The sequence below is a fragment of the Oryctolagus cuniculus genome, chromosome 3 (genome assembly GCF_964237555.1).
Source record: "Oryctolagus cuniculus chromosome 3, mOryCun1.1, whole genome shotgun sequence".
Classification (NCBI taxonomy): Eukaryota; Metazoa; Chordata; class Mammalia; order Lagomorpha; family Leporidae; genus Oryctolagus; species Oryctolagus cuniculus.
The window spans coordinates 152,269,932-152,290,650 of NC_091434.1; the positions used below are offsets into that span (position 1 = coordinate 152,269,932).

The window sequence follows — 20,719 nt, forward strand, 5'->3', positions numbered from 1 at the left end:
TTTTATTTGTAAGAAAAATAATAATAGGTTTTGATATATGTCTCCTCAAAGTAATGGCTTGTTTAATAAATCTTTATTCTCATCAAGTCTTGATATAAGAAATTATTCTTGATATAAAAAATCTGTGTTTGCACTTTTTTCCCAAGGCTAATCACTGGCTTCTATAACAAAATGTTGATGTTTTAGAAATGTATAATAGTAACTCCCATTAACTAAGTCTATCAAATTGAGTAATATTTTAAGTCCTCAAAAAAATATAGCTGTGTAATTATTCAAAATAGTGAAATTGTGTTCTCAAATCGTAATGAAGGTCATATAGCATCATAAAGAATGCCTTTAAGGGGAAAGCATGTGAGTTTATGGTTAAGATGTCAATTAGGATACTCACATCCTACATCAGAGTACCTGGGTTTGAGGCACAGCTCTGCTGCAGATTCTGACTTTCTGCTAATACTCAACCTGCATGGTAGCAGTGATAGCTCAAGTATTGGGGTCCCTGTCACCTACAAGAGAGACCTAGATTGAGTTTCAGGCTCCTGGCTTCAGCCTGATCCAGGCCTGGCTGTTGTGGACAGCTGGGGAGTGAACCAATGGACAGAAGCTCGCTCACTCGCTCTCTCCCTCCCTCTCTCTCTCTCTCCCTCTCCCTCTCCCTCTCCCCCTCCTCCTCTCCCTCTCCCTCTCTCCTCTTCCCTTCTTCCTCTCTACCTTTCAAAATAAATTTTTTTTAATATTTTTTTAAAAACAATTCATTTATGGATTGAAGGATAAAAAGAAACTGCATAACTCAAAACAGAAAAGGGATATGCGGCCAGCGCCACGGCTCAATAGGCTAATCCTCCGCCTAAGGCGCCGGCACACTGGGTTCTAGTCCTTGTCGGGGCACCAGATTCTGTCCCAGTTGCCCCTCTTCCTGTCCAGCTCTCTGCTGTGGCCTGGGAGTGCAGTGGAGGATGGCCCAAGTCCTTGGGCCCTGCACCCGCATGGGAGACCAGGAGAAGCACCTGGCTCCTGGCTTCGGATCAGCGCGGTGCGCCGGCCGCAGCGCGCCGGCCGCTGGAGGGTGAACCAACGGCAAAGGAAGACCTTTCTCTCTGTCTCTCTCTCTCACTGTCCACTCTGCCTGTCAAAAAAAAGGGGGGGGGGGGGATATGCTTACATAAACCAGTTACATCAGCTCTCTGGAGATGGGACCCAGGCATCCAGATTTTGTAGAGCTCTCAATGTGACTGCAACATCCAAGCCAGAGTTGAGAGTCACAGCAAATTAGGCAGAGCAACAACTCTATCTCTAAATTGCTTGCTTTTTGCCAAACATTGATACCTACTGAAGACATTAATAAGGTGATCATGGGTAAGATGTTGTCAGTGGTAAGAATTTAGAAGATAAGAGTCTCTTTCCTTTTCTCTAAAATCTAATTTGATGGAAAAGGTATAGACTGTGTAATTCCAGACTAATTAGCGCCCTAAAGCAGGCACTTCCATCATTCCAGTCCCAGGGAATGAGCATCATAAAATCACTGCGTTTTATGCAGTATATTTATATTCTTTGATAATTGTTAGAATTCCTGCAAAACTGTGAAGTGTTAACAACCTCTTTTTTTTTTTTCTTCCTTCCAGGGAAATGATATTGACCCTGAAGCAGTTAAAGGTGAAGTGTTGAAAGTTGGAAATAAGAGCTGTGAGAACATACACTCAGATTCTGAAGCCGTCTTATGCACGGTCCCCAATGACCTGCTGAAATTGAACAGTGAACTAAATATAGAGGTGGGATTCCTACATTCCTCTCATGATGTAAATAAAGATGCCAGTGTAATTATGTCACTCGTAAGCTTAAAATAAATCATTAAAGCTCATCAACTCAGCCTCAAGTCCTAGATGTTATTTTAGAAATAGTGGGATTTTTTTTTCCTTCCCTAAGTTTGGGAGGGTCTCAAAGGTCCTTCCTACCCACACTGCTTTCCATCCTGCCACACTCTTGCCAAAGTTTGCCAGAAGTTCTCAGAAGGGAATATGTCTCCCCTCACCTCTCACCACACCAGGAACTGGAGCCTGTGAGCCCCTGCCCACTACAGTGATCCCAAATGCATAGAAGCCCATTAGCCAAAGATATATGCACTGGACAGAGTAAAGTAAGGAGGAAACTGTTTCACAATAACTTCTTTCATGTAAACAGGTAAATCAGATAACCTAGGATGAGATTTGTTTTCTTCATTCATTTAAAAATAAATTGTGATATAGCTCACATGCCATACAAGTTACCCAATTTAAGTGTACAGTTGAATGGCTTTTGATATATTAAATGATGAATTTCCTTAAGTCACAGTGAAAGTGTGTAGCATAGGATGGAATTTTTAAATGTATTTGAGGAAGTGGCATTAATTGCATTAACAATATTTTGTAACCATCACCACTGCCTAATTCAAAAATTTTCTGTTTACCCTGAATAGAAGCTCAGTAACCATTAAGAAGTTAGCTCACATTCCCTCTCTGACCCCAGATTCTGATCATCTCTGTTCTATTTTCAGTCTCTGTGCACTTGTCTTTTCTAGATATTTCATGTAAATGGAATCATATGTAGTTTCCTTTGTTGTCTAGCTATTTTACTTAGCATAATGTCTTAATGTCTTCAGGGTTCATACTTCTTGTGTTAGAACTTTGTTCCTTTTATGGGTAAATAATATTCCATTGCATATTACCACATTTTGTGTATCCAAATATGAGTGAATTTAAAGGATTATTGAAGTCTTCTTTTAAAAAAATATGAAATAGGAAAGTACAAAAAATTATAAAATCTAGCACTGAATCATGGTATTAGTGTTGGAATTTAAGAAAGATCATCAATCTTAAAATCATAAAATGTTAGAACCAAAAAGGACCTCCAGGATTTCTTCTCAGTGTCAAAATTGAAATAAAAATATTCTGAGACTTTATTGTCCCGTAATAATAATATGAGTATTTACTTCTTATGGAAGTCTTCTCTCCTCCACCCTAGCCTTCCAGGACAGAATTAATGCTCCATTGTCTCTGTTTCTTCCTGTTTATTCATGCTTACATGGTATCAATTGCATATTGCATTATAAGCATTTATTGTCTGTCTCCCCTTTTACAAGTCAGTTCCTTGAGGCCACGGACTTTTTTATTTCTCTCCTCATTATCTAATACTGAAGCAGAATTAAGGAATCTCTTACTACCCTGAAAACAATTATGCCAGTTCTAGAATGGTATTAATCAGGTGGTATTTTGAGCCCAGAGAAATTGTGATTCTGCCTGGGTAGTATATTTTGTATCTTTAACGATTAAATTCTGACTTCTCTTTATTTATCTTTTATTTAGTGGAAGCAAGCAGTTTCTTCAACTGTCCTTGGAAAAGTAATAGTTCAACCAGATCAGAATTTTATGGGATTGATTGTTGGTGGTGTCTCCATATCAATAATACTTTTATTATTACTTGGACTGTTTTTGTGGCTAAAAAAGAAAAAGCGCATTAAAGGTACTTTTTGGTTACTGTGTTATTAAGTTACCTGAAGAATATCATCATACAATTTAAAGTCGTCATAGATTCATGTATGCTGACTTATATGAGACTCATAAAAGTCGTGAGTTCTGGGCATTAGATCAAAGTCTACCAGGACCCATGACAGCCATGTCTTTAATAAGCTCTTTCTTTCTCTCTGTTTTAAGATCTGGGCAGTGAATTAGTTCGCTATGATGCAAGAGTTCACACTCCTCATTTGGATAGGCTTGTAAGTGCCCGAAGTGTGAGCCCAACTACAGAAATGGTTTCAAATGAATCTGTAGACTACAGAGCTACTTTTCCAGAAGGTATATTTCAGTTTATTGTTCTGAGAAATATATGTACACCTACCTCAGTGGGTTGTGAATATTGTTTATTTTTGGTTTTGCCTTTATCCTCTTATAAAAATATAAAAGAAGTGTTTGCCTGTGCCAAAGCAGTGTTTCATTTGACACAGAATTACACGGCTCTTACTTTAAAATGGTCCCATGTGTTATCATTTTAGAGTCTTTGGGCTCTCTTCCCATAAATAAGTTAATTTTGAAATCATTTGAGTGAAAGAAACTTATCATCAAAGTGTAATGCTAAGAGAGTATGAAGTTCACTTTACCAATCCAGGAAGAGTTTAGTTGCCAACTATATTTATTTAAATATGAGTGGAAGCTGCTACATTTTTTACCTGTTGGACTCCAAACATTTAAGACCTCCTGTTAGGAATCCTTGGAAGCATTCTCAATGATCTGTTAGCATGCAGCCTTTTGCCTTCCATATTTCAAGACTTGCATATATTTTGAGAATTGTCCTAGAAAAACCTTCAGTTATTCTATTATAAAAGGAGGGGTCAGCATCATCTGCTTTGCAAAATACTAGGCCCATGATGTCAGTTAGCTAGAGCTTTTCACATTGTTATATTTACAGTCTCCTGGTGAAAGCAAAGTGTCTGTGTTGTATCAGCTCCATTATCTTTAGAAGTTACAGGACGTGAGTCAAGTACAAGCATTTCCCTGGTTGAATATTTACCATTGGACAAATAAAGTGAGTCACAGGCAGTTTTGAGTACTGGAAAAGTTAGCAGTTGCTCATCCAAAAATGTAAAAGAGCGATGAGGCACTCAACATTTTAACTTTTTCAACACTTACTGTGTCTTACTTTTTGAAGTTCATTTTATTTCTGTAAACAAACACATTGTAAATGTTGTCTTTGCCCATGTGACTCCTTTTGTCTTTTAAACCCATTCCCTTAGCAATATGGATGAAACAAACCCATTGTATAGTTTGACATTTAGATCCAATTAGTCTCTGTTCACATTTCATAGCTCTAATCTGAAATAAATATTTTTTTCAAACTCCTTACACACCAAACCTCTGCCATCGTTGCTAAGAGAGTTGGATTTCCTTCTACACTGTCTACACTGAGCCTACTCTTTGGAGATGTAGAAATAAAAAACAGGCAAAAGAATCATCCAGAGGGAAGAATGAGGTGATTGATGTACAGTCAGAATCTAATGAAGAGGCAATTGCAGAGCTTTTCTCTCTGTAACAAATGGGAACACCTTGACAGTCTTTTTCAAGGAGGCCTAGAATTCTTTGCGGTGCTACACCAGAGTCAGAAGCTTATGGTTTGTTTGTTTTTTTTTTTTGGTTTTTTTTTTTTTGTTTTTTTGTTTTTTTTTGACAGGCAGAGTGGACAGTGAGAGAGAGAGACAGAGAGAAAGGTCTTCCTTTTGCCGTTGGTTCACCCTCCAATGGCCGCCGCGGCCGGCGCGCTGCGGCCGGCGCACCACGCTGATCCGATGGCAGGAGCCAGGAGCCAGGTGCTTTTCCTGGTCTCCCATGGGGTGCAGGGCCCAAGCACCTGGGCCATCCTCCACTGCACTCCCTGGCCACAGCAGAGAGCTGGCCTGGAAGAGGGACAACCGGGACAGAATCCGGCGCCCCGACCGGGACTAGAACCCGGTGTGCCGGCGCCACTAGGCGGAGGATTAGCCTAGTGAGCCGCGGCGCCGGCCTAGAAGCTTATGGTTTAAACTGGTTTCTGCATATGTTTGAACTGAACTAAAGGGTTAGTAGAATTCCATGTCAAGGGACTTTTTCTTGTGTTTTATCAAGGATTTCCCTCCATCCCTATACCCCCGAGGATTTATAACCTTGATTTCCAGGATGCAAAGGTTTAGGAAATGAACAGAGTTTAGAGAGATTAATTTGTATTTCCAATATCCTGGAGAAGGTTTGGAGAACCTGGCTCCTTGGGATTAAAGGAAGAGACACCCAACTGCACTCCCTCCTTCCCTCATCCACCCAGCATTTCTATGCCCTTCCTTTGAGGCTGCACCTGAATTACTTCCAACTAGTAACTACCCTGCCTATAGGTGGCTCCCCAAACTTTCCTTGAATGACTTGAGATTTCACTGCTCTAGCCAGGTTCATTTGTGATTAATCAAACTGTCTACTGTGAAAGGTCTTATAAATGCTTCAGTGGGGTTAGGAATAGTTAGGTACCACCAACAGCTTCTCTCTAGTTCTGATTCTCTTACTCCTTTGCAGACAAACTGTATTTTGGTGCCAGTAGGGCCCCCCACATAACCCTCTCCCTAAGTTATGTGCTATTGCATTTCTGTGCCCTGCATCACTTCCCTTCAGGTCAGTTGCTGCAATTATGGTGCCTCCTCCTTGAGCTGTTTGGGTTCCCGGTGGAAAGGGCAAAGCAACTCGTGGCTCCTTTGTCCTGTATAACATTAAGAAGTTTACTCTCAGCACAGTTCCTACCCCTGAGCTGGAAGAACTTCTTGTAAAAGGGAACCTTACCTGAGGCTCTTAGGGAGCTTTGGGTGAAAGATCAGCTCAAAAGCAATACTGATTCCTTTTCCAGGTGACCTCAGTGAGGCTATTAGAATGACATATTAACCCAATTCTAACCTGCCTTTCCTAAATAGCATTAATGCTAAGTCCAGGGCCATCTCCACACAGTGGAGAATTTATCACCAATGAATAAAAGCTTTCTGTCCTGCACATTTAGTCATTATATACTTCTAGCCGTATTACATATATTTATGTGTGTATGGCTACATATGTACGCACAGCTATGCATTCGTATATGTTTCAGTGTGTATGCATGTATATCACATGTTTTACTGCGTATATTTTCCTTAGGGATCAATGTAGTTTTGTGCTGTATGAATTAATTCCTTTAATAAACACCATTCTCTCAAACTCATCTTTTTTTTTTCCATTTTCTTACATTTGAACTGGATGTGTCTGAGACTAGCCAGTTGCTTGACTACTCCTACTACATCCCGTTCTTAAGAATACACGAATACACTAGCAATCTGTTTAAAAATAAATTTAAAGCATGGTTTTTTGCTATTGATAAAAATGTACAAGGAAATGAAGAGGGAATCAAAGCGTTTAGTGTAAGTACTCTATAAAATGTTTATGTAAGCCTGTATCTTTTCCCAATTATCACTTTTATCAAACCAGTTCCTTTGTAAATGCTCCTCCAGCCTCATTCAATGATACAGCCACCATTTCTTTCATTGTGGAATTCAGACTTACTGAGTTTGCTACCTCTCAGTCTTCACTAAGTGACGTTTCATCATGTTTTCTAGTAATTCTGCTTTGTCTTGCAGACCAGTTTCCTAACTCATCTCAGAATGGATCATGCAGACAAGTGCAGTATCCTCTGACGGACCTGTCTCCCATCCTAACTAGTGGAGACTCTGATATATCCAGTCCATTACTGCAAAATACTGTCCACATTGACCTCAGTGCTTTAAATCCAGAGCTGGTCCAAGCAGTCCAGCACGTAGTGATTGGGCCAAGTAGCCTGATTGTGCATTTCAGTGAAGTCATAGGAAGAGGTAAGTATTTCCACTCGTATTTCTTGTTAAATGCGATTTTCCAGTAAGCATTTTATCTTCTGCCTTTGCAGATTAGGAACTTAGACAATGGTGAAAGCTACTGACAGAGCACTGATAACAAGCATACTTGATTTCTGTCCTGCAGAAATGTAGCCCTGCAAATCAGATCCACAGGGATTTGCCCCTGTGCCTGTAGGCAGTTGGATAATCTCCCCAGTGTATTAGAAATAAATCACATTCCTTTCTCATCTTTCTATCCTACTGGCAACTACAGTTTCTTGGAAGGTGCTGTTTACTCCCTTTATAAAATCATTCTTTTTAGCTCAAATATTTTCACTCCTATCTCCCTCCTGACTTTACCCTGAGCACAGTGACAAACTCTTCCACGTCCTGGTTTATAGCACTTTGTACACTGCTGGATAGCATCAGAAGACAGGGAATTTATAGCATTCCCCTGATCTGAAATGACATAGATCATCTCCCAGTGCACTCCAGTTTATTTGTACAAAGAGGAATGAGTATTGGTAGTAAGCTAGCCAGAGCAGCAATACCAGCTAGCAGAAACAGCATTGGAGGAAGTATTTACCAGGAAAAGTAGCCAATCAGAAGCCAACAAATTAACTCCACTCTTTTTTTTTTTTTCCTAAAAAGCTTTTACCCTTAATATTGAACGGCCTCTGATCCATTTTATTCTACTTAAACTGAAAGAGGTTGTGTGGGCCTCCAGCACGATGTGAGAGAAGCTTAATGGCGTGAGTTGCCTGATATGAACACAGGGCTCAAGGCCTTCTCGGTTTGCTGTGGTTGCATCCACACCCTGCTGCCTCGCAGGGTTGGGAGGTTCATCCTCAGCGTGCGCTTCCTTCCCTCGGAGCAGCTTCACTGCTGCAAACCTGCTTCCAGAGCTTCCATCAGAGTCCTCTCGGGTTCTCCTAGCAGACTATAAATTCCAGTAATCGCACCTTTTTAGTGTATGTCCTCACTAAGTATGTGCTGTTCTATGCTTGTAAGATTAGATTTCTTTTTAATCAGGAAAGGATGCTAAAATAGCGAATTTTTTTGAAGTAACAATCATTAACAATTCTGTAAATATTAACTACTGTCTATTTGTATGTCTTGGTCTGGTAGAACGTGAGCACTTAAAAGCCAGGTTTTATTTTCTTCATCTTTGAGGGATAAAAGGATAACCTAATGCCTGACACTCACATACTAGGCACTCAGGACATCGCAGCTGGCTGGATTAATTAATTGATGAATGGCTTATACAACCATCAGATGGTTGGCACGTCTGGGGAAAATTATTGCCACTAGATGAAAGGTTGCCATTGAGAAAATGATGTGGTTAAGACCAGAGAGAATTGCATAAAATGAGTCAGAATGAATTTTCTTCATTTGGGCAACTGTCTTTCAGTTTCTGCCAACCTGGCTTACGTATTAACCGGTGACTAATGGGGGAAATCCTTATTCTATAATACTAACCTTATTTCTAATGGTAACATTTTTATTTCAGTTTAGTTTACTGGAATATAGGGAACTTATTTTACTAGATTTCTTCTTGTGGGTAAAACTTTATTGCTATGTTTTAAAATAAATTTAATCCTTAAAATAATAAATTTCATTTATAAGGTAGATGTTATCCCCTGTTCTCAGTGGTCCCAATGTGCCTTCATATCTCATTATATCAGCCTTTATTAACAGTCATATCACCTACAATTTTTAACCATGTATTAAATGACCATACTGCTTATATCTTCAAGTGAAATGTATTGCATTACCATATGTACACAAATTCAGAGTGAGCTTTTGATGTAGCTGTTAAGACACCTCCTGGGATGCCCACATCCCGTATCAGAGTGTCTGGGTTCCAGTCCCAGCTTCACTCTCAATTCCAGCTTCTTGCCAGTGTACACACTAGGAGGCAACGGGTGATGCTCAAGTAGTCAGGACTCTGCCAGCCATGTGGGAGATGCAGACTGAGTCCCCAGTGCCTGGCTGCGCCCCAGCTATTGCCAGCTATTGTGGGCATTTGGGGAGATTCTCTCTCTCTCTCTCTCTCTCTCTCTCTGCCTTTCCAACTGAATTTTCTAAAAAATAGAAACATGTACACATAGAGTGGTATTATTGCTCAAAAGTATAAAAAACAATGCATTGTTCCTATATGGCGAGAAAAGGAGATGAAGGTCGTGCAAAACCTTAATTTACTTAACTATTGGCACAGTTAAATGTTACATAGCACTAACCACATTTCCTCCTTCACCTAGGGCATTTTGGTTGTGTATATCATGGGACTTTGTTGGACAATGATGGCAAGAAAATTCACTGTGCTGTGAAATCTTTGAATAGTAAGTTACACTTTATATAACAGTGGAGTAAACATTTGTGATTTGCAAACCAATAAACAGCTTATAGTAAAATGTTGATTTATACTTTCTCATGTGGAAAAAATCAGCTACTGCTGAAATTATGGGTCTAACTCAGAAAATCTGTTTGACCTAAACTCTTGCTGAAGTATTTCCTCTGAAATTATCCTTCAGAGCCCATGTAAGTAAGGGTGTAGGAGAAATGAGGTTATTGGATGAACCAAGTATTACTTAACTGTTTTAACTGTGTTGGTCTTATAATAATTGTTTTGCAAGTGACATCTATGGAAAGTATTGGAAGCATGTTGGCACATTCAGTAGTAATGACTCATTTTACCCAGAGACATGGCAATAATTATTTTTTGACCACAACTCCCATTAAAAAGATAAAAATGTAATAAGACAAACAGGAGAAAAGTATGCTGGCAGAAAATTGGAGAATCATAAGTATGATAATACCTCATTTATCCGCATTTTTGTGGAATGAGACGGCTCCACATAAACAAGCTTCCTAAGTAAGTGAAACTTACCCTCTTTTAATGCTGGAACATTTCTTAAAATTTTTGGCTGTTATTAGGAAAATCTTTCTAGGATGAAATGTTGAAGAAACAGAGAATTCTTCCAAACATAAACTAAGTCTTTATGGAGGACTCAGAGTCATAATTATGGCCATAAATTAATGTACTATGCAAACCAATGTATACCACATGCTGGAGTGTGCCTGGCTCTGCCTTTATGAGCAGGTCTCACATGCTTACTTTTTCTACTCTCATTTTTAATTCACTGCTTATAATTTGCAGCTGCCTGAAAAAATGTTAACCAGTTATGCTACAGATTTACATTGAAATTAATAAGCCTTAAATGCACTAATGGACATTTTTCCTACAAGACACATTATTGCCACACTACTTCAGCTTTTCTCTATATAAATCTCTGTGCTGAGCAGCGACCTGTATGGTTAATGTGGTTGGAAGTTTGACCATGATGTAATTAAAGAGACAGCCTATATGATACCCAACTACTGGCTGTGATAGATAACTTGCCTTTTAAGAGAGCACTCCTACCAGTTATACTCAGAACAATCATAATACCCAGAAATCCTTCTCTGTGCTTGATGTGTGTTCTAATTCATGGGGACTTCCAGATCTAAGAATGCATTGCATTTATAAAAGAATACCAACACTGTCACCCCAAAAAGATACTAGACAAATTAATAAAATAAAAGCTATTAACTCCTCGTGAATGCTAATTTGTTTCAGGCCCTTGGTATCTCTATCCAGAAATGGTTAGAAACTGTCATACCAAGAAATGGGTACTTAGGTACCTTAAAGGGATTCATCAAGTTTTGCTAGCACAGGAGCCACCTCTTTTCATAAATGAAGCACAGCCACTCACTGTGGTTTCTTTTGTGGTTCAGTAGCATAGTTGAGTATTTACAACAGAGACTCCTCAGCCCACAAAACCAAAAAATATTTACTATCTGTCCCTTTACCAAAAAATGACTGCCCTGCACAGTCACTACAGAAATAGAATGGCCAGCTTCTCTGCCTTTTTTCTATATGAGATACCCTGCAGTTCTGGATGACACAGGCTGGATGCTGTCTTAGGAAACTGGGGGTAGCTGGTGACTTGAGGACATAGTATAGGGTGACACTGTTGGGGCTCAGAAGTATGGCACTTTGGCATGATGAGGACTTTGAACTAAAAGACCTGGAAGAGCCTCAGAAGCAAGGCCTCTTCTAGATGTTTTCCTGCCTTTCTTTCTCCTGCTCTCCTTTCTCCTCCAAGATGGGCCATTTCCTCCTTCCCAAGGCAGGTTATAGACACCAGACCCCCTGTCCCTAGAGACAGCCCTAAGACCCAGATATTTTCCTCTAGCCTTTCTATGTAAGAATTGGACATCAAGAAACTCTCAGACTTACCCTGTCTGTGAGTACATCGGAAGCCCTCATTCCGGGAGAGTCCTGCCCCATACCCAGCAGGAAAAAATGCCACACAGAGACTGAGAAGAATCCTAACAAACAGGTTTCCCCCACTTGGGCTGTTACTAGGTTATGCTTTTTGTCCAATCACATTTCTACACTGCTGTCCACTCTATCGAATCTAAGCATAAAAACACAGTTCTCCCCTTGAGTCTTTGGGTCTTCATTTCAGAAGACTTCTATGTCACATAAAATTATAGGTAAATAAACTGGGTATGCTTTCTCTTGTCAGCCTTCTTTTTTGTTATTTGAGCGTCATCTATGACTTACGAATGGTGAGAAGAGGTATCCCACCTTTCTAGTCCTACATTATTCACTCCAATGTGTTGTAAAAAGAGTACCCTGGGTTGAGGCTTCAGGACAAGATGTAACCCGTGGTTTTCCGTTTCCTTGCCCTTCCTGTCTAAAGTGATGAATTGTCTGTTGCTGCATCATGAAGTTAATATCTCCTCTGCTGGATTTCTCAGGAATCACTGACATAGGAGAAGTTTCCCAGTTCCTGACTGAGGGGATCATCATGAAAGACTTCAGTCATCCCAATGTCCTGTCACTCTTGGGAATCTGCCTTCGAAGTGAAGGGTCTCCACTGGTGGTCCTACCGTACATGAAACATGGAGATCTCAGAAATTTCATTCGAAATGAGACACATGTAAGTCTGTTACCAAGCTTACTAACTATAGAACCAGCTGTAAACCAGCTGTCCTTTCAAAATATGCCTAGTTTAAGCCTTTTAAAACACTAGTAGCCAAAACGCATGCGTAAAATGTTGGTACCATCCAGAAATCTCAGAACCTTCTATCCCAGTGGGAAGTCAGTGATATCTGGAAGACAGTAATTATATGCTCTGCAAGCAGCCTAGCTCTACCATCTGACCGATAGACACATTTAGTCATTGTTGAGTGCCTCCTATGCCAGAAACTGAGCATAGCACAGGAGAAATAGAGGCAGGGCAAACCTCACTGTAGGTGGAGTTTTACCTCTACAATATATTGAAGAATTAGTTACAGATGAGTCCATTACTATTTCCCATACTTATCCCGTACTGTCCTACCTCAGGACCCTTGTACATGCTGCCCCGTCTACCTGGAAACACTCTTCCCCCAAATATCTACACATCTCACTTCCTCTTCTCCTTCAAATCTTTTCCCTAATGTCATCTTCAAAATGGAGCCTTCCCGGCCTGTTGACAAGTGCAGCTGACCTTCCCCATCCTATGCATTTTGGCCTGTCTCCTCTTCCCTGCCTATCTTCCCTCCAGCACACTCACCCACATCAGACATGCTCAGCTGGAGCTGTCCAGTCCTGTGGCCATGAGGCACATGTGAGAAGTGCAATTGGAGTATGCTATTGTGTTGAATATATTGGTATAAAATAAAGCAGCATATCTCATGAACATATTTCATATTAGGTATATGTTGAAAGAATAATAACTTGAATTCATTGAGTTGAAAAATAAATTATGAAAAATAATTTCACCTATTTCTTTTTACTTTCTTAAATGTGGCTACCAGAAGATTTTAAATTTTCTACTCATATGGGGCTTCCATTATATTTTTGTTGAATAGTGCTATACTAGGCCATAAACGAATAAGTAATAGCTATCCATTTAGGTATATATACAAGGGAATTTCAAAGAGTTCATGAAAAATGGAATTAAAAGATAAGTTTATTTTGAAGCAAAAAAATTTGAAACCTCTGTATATGAGAGACCTTCCAAAAGATCAGTGTATATGATGAAAAACAAATCTCTTTTGTGGTGCCAATGTGTAGCTTAGCAGATTAAGCCACTGCCTGCAACACTGGCATCCCACATGGGTGCCGGTTCAAGTCTCAGCTGCTCCACTTCAAATCCAGCTACAACTAATGCACCTAGGAAAGCAGCAGAGGATGGTCCAAGTGCTTGGGCCACTGCCACTGATGTGGGAGACCTGGAAGAAGCTCCTGACCTCCTGGCCCCTACTTTCAGCCTTGCCCAGCCCTGTCTGTTGCAGCTGATGAAAGATTCATTCATTCATTCTCTCTCTCTCTCTCTCTCTCTCTCTTTACCTATCTGTGTGTGTGTGTGTCTCCCTCTCTGTAACTCTGCCTTTCAGATAAATAAATCTTTTCGCAAAAAAAAAATTTTTCACAAAAGTAAACTTGTCTTTTAATCCACTTTACATAAATTTTTGAAATACTCCTATGTGTACATGCACATCCCATCACAATGTAAAGTCATGAGAGTCAGAATCTTTGTGTGTTTTGTTCTCTGCTGTAGCTCCAAACCTCTATAAGAGTATTCTGCATGTGGGCTGTTGTTAAGCATTTGTTGAATGAATGAGCTCACTATTTCAAAAAAGGTTCTTAGTCTCTTGCAAGTGGGAGTTTTCTTCATGATGATGATGCCAGGACCTAAAGGGTGAGCAAGCATCGGCCAGGGCAGGGCCATGGAGGATGAAAGGAGGAGTCCCCAGAACAGAACTCTAGATACCCTGGCCTCCTTCTTGGCTTCAGAGTCCTGGTCTCTGTGGGAATCCATGGAGTAGCTTTACTGCTGATCAAAAACAACTTTATAAACTTGGGGTCAGATTCTCAGAGAAAATAAGCTCAAGGACAAGAAAGATACATTTTATGATCAACCAAAGCAATGGAACATTCCGGGGCAGTGAGTCTGCGACCTTACCTTACAAAGCTGTCCTAATAGATCTCACTTTCCCTCTTGCCCTTGTCCTGAAGAGTCAGGAGTGCTAGATGTGCAACCTGCTCCAGTAGTTTCTCCAGTTCAAGCTTGGTGTGTTTTCCTGTTACCCAGTACAGAATAGCACCACAGCCTTTTACTACCCAGGCAGGAAGTACAGGTGACAACCACTGACAGAGAGGTCTTCCAGAGAAGCCTAAAGCACCAGGCACTGACCTAACCACATGCTGTGTGCTTGGGCAGTGCACCCCTTAGGGCTGAGTTCCCCCCGGTTGCCTTGCATAGTGGCTGCTGAAGAAGAGCTACTCTTTCCTCAGGCTCAGACACTGGTCTGGGTTGTCAGCCACAGGGACACCGTGTAATTTCAGATACAGTTCTTACGTTCCTACAGGCAGTCCTGAGTCCAGCCAGTTTCCAGGATGGGGTTTGTGGAGAGTGGGATCTCATGTTTTCTGTACTGTGCAAGACTTCCCCAGGAGTGAGCACGTGCATCAGTACCTGTGGGAGGTCTTCTGATGTGATAGATCTCACAACCATGTAGCCTTTGGAACTAACAGACTTAGGTTAAAATCATGATTCTACTACTGATCATCTGGGTGGCTTGGGGTGATTTATTTCTCTCTGAGTCTGCTATCTTTACTGTGTATCTGATGCTTTGACACCTGAGGTCTCTGATGCTGGAGGGACTGCTAGCTAAGTCCTGGAGGTATTCAATAGCTTGCGTTTATATGCAAACCAACCAATCCAGAACCTTTCTCCCTGCCACCTGCTAGATGGGCCATTCCCACTCCAGTTGCTACCCACTACTTACCCATCCCATGGTCAGACATCACCAGCAACAAAAACAGCCTTTCCATCACAGGGCCTGCGGAAATTATTCAGAATAGCCAATCCCGAACCTGCTTGCCCAGGCTCACCAGCCTTCCTGGTGGAAACTGCAGTAATCTCTCGCCCTGTTTTTCCCCTTGTTCCTGACTGTCCCCAGTGTTCCTCTGTGTGGCCTGCATTATGTCATGTACCCAAGCCCCTTGGAAAGTGTAATTAACAGGCAGTTGTCTCATGATGGATTGCCCTCATCATAACCAAAGAATCATAAAACCTACATTTTTAAGCCTCTCCACCTTCCTATCTGAAAAGCAGAACCTGTCACACATGCATTACAGAAGTGTCTAAAGATAAGCCGTCATTTACAAAAACTTTGTATACAATACATACTTCAAAAATGTTGTTGCTATCAACTGGGCACAAACTGTTATTTGAGACAATATTATAATTCTTACAAACATTTCAAAATTCTGAGATCCAAATTATGATAGTAGATGTTTAGCTTGTGCTTTTCCAACTCTCTTTGATTTCAGAACCCAACTGTAAAAGATCTTATTGGCTTTGGTCTTCAAGTAGCAAAAGGCATGAAATACCTTGCAAGCAAAAAGTTTGTCCACAGAGACTTGGCTGCAAGAAACTGTATGTAAGTAGTAGTCTCTGTGCCATGTGTCCACCTTAAGTGACAAGGAGGAGTCTGTCCCCAGCTGTTGAATGCTAGGGCAGATGTTTTCTCCTTTATGCAAACCTCCTTTGGTTCCATTAAAGTTTTAAATGGATGTGTAAGCCTTGGGGATGTGGGCGGGGCTTTCATGCTTTATCAGACAAAGAATTTAAAAGGGTTGCTCCATAGGGGGTCTTACACAGCTGTTGTATGTTTTGCTACCCACAGCCCTTCCCACCAGTAGCCCCCAGTGTTGTGGTTTCATGCCACATTAGTGTTTGCTAGGGAGAATTTGATCTTCAGCATTTTACAGTGAAAAGGAGAGGAGTGGTAACACAGATACCAATATAGTGTAACTTCCCAAGAGTGGACTTGAAGTCAGCCTGCAGAAGCCCTACCAAAAATGGTATTTGGGAATGAATATACAAAGAACTTTATTTGTGTCTGGCTGCCTGGCTGGATAACACAACAGTCAACAGTTAGTAATTGATTCAGTGCTTTTTCCCCTGCGCAGCCCTGATTCATGACTTATGGTATGTGTGAATGAAAGAGCTGTGCTATTAATTTCCTACCTTGGTTTTGGTCGATGTAACAACATAAAAGCCAGCTTAAACAAAGGATATGCAGCCTCACACAGCGGAAATTGATTTTTTTTTTACTAAACTTTGCTGTTTTTCTTAGATGTTTTACTGTGTATCCTTTTTTTCTATTACCTCAGTAGTGAGCTATATGAATTTAATATACTAACTTAGCCTGAGAATGAAAAAGTACCCTCCATGTTTCCCATAAAACTGAGTATTGCTAATAAGTTGACAGGTGAAGATATGTGATTCCTTTGGGGAGTCAGTTGGTAGATTCTGTTTGACAACCAAGGAAAACTGGGAGAAGAGGCAGTTTTACTGCTTCTCTAATTCTACATTAAAGCATAGTGGAGTTTCTTACGTTTAACATTCATGAGTTCTCAGCCTGTTGAATTCATAATGGAAATGTCAAGCATCTTTATTGAAGAATTCCATTATAATTTAATGCTAGGTCAATAGAGGCCAGATGAGGCACTCCTGCTCAGGAGTTATGGATTTCAGATACCAGCGTCACTTGCTGTACTCTGTAGATATTCAGCATTGCTGTAAATAATTCTGTTTCAGCCACCAGGAATAATTTTTTTGTCCATTCTGTAGGTTGGATGAAAAATTCACTGTCAAAGTTGCTGATTTTGGTCTTGCCCGAGATATGTATGATAAAGAATACTATAGTGTACACAACAAAACAGGTGCAAAACTGCCAGTGAAGTGGATGGCTTTAGAAAGTCTGCAAACTCAGAAGTTTACAACCAAATCTGATGTGGTAATGTACCAATCATCCCTGACTTTCTCCTCTTTTACTTTTATACCCACCTTTCTTTATAATTTTATGGCATCTCAATTTAAAAAAAAAAAAAAGTCCTAATTTCCAGCCAATTCCAGTTATCTTCATGTGTAAAACTGATGTTGGTTGTCTGCTGGATACCCCTAGGATATTTCCATAAATTTACTCTTTTATTAAAATCCATTTATTGAGTAGGGTACCATGCTGGCTCCTTAGAAAGCTCAGAGGGGAACCATGAATGACCCCTCTCATCCAGGAGGCTATCAGTGATTTTGACACACAGTGGACTGGGATTCGCCCTACCTCTCATAGCCCAAGGGCAGCAAGAATTCCACCTTGGATCTGGAAGCTGCAGCTAAGGCAGGTCTGGCAGTGAGAGCATGATCCTTGCACCTGCCTGGAAAAGTGCCCTCCTTTATCTGCAAAGACCATCCTCCTCTCACAGGCAAACTTCAGGCATGTACCTGAGCACTGAGGATGGGAGACACACTCACCAGCTCCACTGCATTGCCCTTATTACCTTATGCAGGAGGTGGTGCTTAAAATGAGCCTGAAGGGAAAAAAGGTTTGAAGTTGGGCAACTGATCAAATGGAAATACCAATCCAGGTGAGGCCAAGGGTCTGGAGGGTACAAGCATCTCTAAATTTTAAAGAAGCAGTGCTTATTGGTTATTGGGCAAGCAGGGAGAGCACAGAGGGAGTTAGCAGAATAAGTTGAGAAAAATAGATTTATTCTAGATCATAGAGGTCCTTGAAAACCAAACCAGCACACCTGGAATTTATTCTCTGGCCATGGGGAAACATAAACATCTAACAAGATTAGATTGCAGTCCTCTTCCTTCTGAGAGACGATGTGAGAGGAATAGAGGCAGAACGACGGAGAGGTAGAACTTGAAATAATGTAGAAACTGTAGGAGTGGAAAGGAATTGGTGAAGGGGGCATCTCAGAGGTATTATCCGCGGTATTCCGCAAGAATTGATTAAAGTCAAAGATGAGCAAAACTGTATGCTGGTGCAGTTACAAATATGTGACGACCAGGAGCAAAAAGCTGGAGCAGGAGAAAAAAACACTTAGGTCCTTGAATAAGATGGGTTTGACTTGGGAGAAGGATGTGCAGGCAGAGAGGTCAATCGGGCACTTGAAATTTGGATCTGCAGCTTGTAGAAAAGGTTATCTTAGCTAGGGCGGCCATGATAAAATACCATACACGAGATGACTTACATAGCAGAAATCTAACAGTTCTGGAGGCAAGAAGTCCAAGATCAGGCGCCAGCATGGTTGTTGGACTCTCTTTCTGGTTTATAGATTGTTACCTTCTCCAGTGTAGCTTCTCTTCCTTACAAATCATCACCTTCTCTCTGAGGGCTTTTCACATGGCTGAAGAGCAAGAGAAGCTCTTACAGGGGTGGTAATTCCTTCATGAGAGCCCACCCTTACGGCCTCATCTAAACATTATTACCTCTCAAAGGCTCCATTTCCAGATACCATCATACTGGGGATTGGGATTTCAGCGTATGAATTTCCAGGGGACACAGTTCAGTCCATAACAGAGGTCAAATCTAGGGATATGTGTTTGAGAGTTTGAAAGTAATTATTCAGGAGGACCTACAGATGTGAAGTGAAAGAGAACAAAGAGGTAGACGGCCCAGGAGAAGGGACTGCCATGAAAGCTAGAGGAAGAGAAAGTTTCTGGTATGATCAGCAGTGTCCGTTTCTCCTGAGCGCATCGAAAGAGTGACAAACATCATTCAGTCTAGATGTGCTGAGGAGTCTGGGCATGCAATGGGTTGGGGAGTACACGTAGACTGTTCATATGCAGCAAGTCAAGAAGACTGTGAATCTAGAAGTACACAAAGATTGACACCTGGGAAAGAAAAAAGTGGAAGCCCATGATATCAGCAAACAATGCAGGCAGAAAATAATGTTGGTGGAGGGTGTGGATTTGAAAAGATACAGGGTTGGCAGCTATTGAAAGATAATGAGATAGGGATCTGAATGCTATATTGGATTGGGAAGCAAGAAGTCATCATACTCCTCCCTGTGAGTCAGCCAAAGCGAACAGTGAGGCCATGTTCGTAAGAGTTTTAAACAAATTGTAGTCTTCAAGGGAAAGTCGACTTTCCATTCCTGTGAAGGGACTATTACAGAATAAATTGAGGTGACTAGATAAGTGTGTCACAGGTCATCGTGGAAGAATGCAACTTCCACATGTGAAAGATTGATAAGAGAAACTGATAGTACACAGTGGAGCTGAGTGTCTGGGGTTCTGATCCTGAAAGGTTCCCTGTTAGTCTGCCATCCAGAACCTGATCCAGTTCTTAACAATGCAATAGTAAGAAGGCAAAATACTCTAGTTTTTTTAAATAGGCAAAATATTTGAATAGACATTTTACCCAAGATACTTATGAATAATAATAATATAATAATAAAGACATGGAATGAAAACATGTGCTCATATGAAGACATGTACATGAGTGATCACAGTAGTGTTTGTCTTAACAGCCAAAAACTGGGAGCAATCCTAACATCCATCAACTGGTAAGTGGACAAATAAAATGTGGTATATCTATACAGTGGAATACTGCCATTCAGCAGTATGAAGGAACTACTGATGCATGCTACAACATGTGGCAGAAACATTGTTAGGGGCAAGAAGGCAGACGCAAAAGATTTATGTTGGATGATTCTCATTACAGGAAATTTCTAGCAAGAGCTCAAACTCTAGAGAGAACATACATTGATAGTTAGCTGGGGCTGACAATGGGAGTGAGGACTGACTATAAATGGGTATAAGGGAACTTTCTGAAGTGTTAAATTGATTGTGGTAGTAGCTGTACAACTAAATAAACTTAGTAAACATATCAACTTTAAACTTAAAATTGGCACCTTTTATAATCTGTAAGTTATACATCAGCAAAGCTGTTAAAAAGTATCTGATGAAATTTTGCATGTTCAAGGTAAGAGTTGGATTCTGAACATTTTGACAACCCCCACACACACCCTACTACCACACACACACATGGCACCACGGTAGGCACTTCTCACATAGCAACAGTCACTCAGAATCTTGACTGGAAACTTATACACGCTTCTGTAGATGTGATGATGCTATTTCAGTCTCCCTGTTGTCGAAAGACACTGTGTCTTACTTTTTAAAGGCCGAACCTGAGTAATCTGTACACAGTGCTGCTTTGGCAAATGGTTACTTGTTGCATGGATAAATCTGCACAGAGATTCACTTTGAGAACATCACAGTCTTATGGCAGTTTACATGGCACATTTCCAAAAGCATGCCCTAAGCTGTATGGATGTTGAGGATCTACAAGCCAAAACTTGCCTGCTTATAGATAGTTTCTCATTCTAGCCAATGCTGGATGAAGTTCAGCTACAGTCCCAATACTCTTTAAGTCAGATAAAATTGGAGTATTTCTACACTTGAAATTTCTCATACTATGTTTCATGCTGAGTGCAAGCTC

At 40.7% G+C, this 20,719-nt stretch overlaps 1 protein-coding gene across 2 annotated transcripts in view; it reads left to right on the forward strand.

Moving 5' to 3' along the window:
- MET (MET proto-oncogene, receptor tyrosine kinase) overlaps positions 1–20,719 on the forward strand; it is a 124,994-nt gene that overhangs the window by 95,444 nt on the left and 8,831 nt on the right. For both annotated transcript variants that reach the window (XM_051847986.2, NM_001171040.1), the window contains 8 exon segments: positions 1,620–1,766; positions 3,336–3,492; positions 3,684–3,824; positions 7,142–7,372; positions 9,634–9,714; positions 12,182–12,363; positions 15,750–15,859; positions 17,056–17,221. In XM_051847986.2, the coding sequence (XP_051703946.2) occupies positions 1,620–1,766; positions 3,336–3,492; positions 3,684–3,824; positions 7,142–7,372; positions 9,634–9,714; positions 12,182–12,363; positions 15,750–15,859; positions 17,056–17,221 (1,215 nt within the window).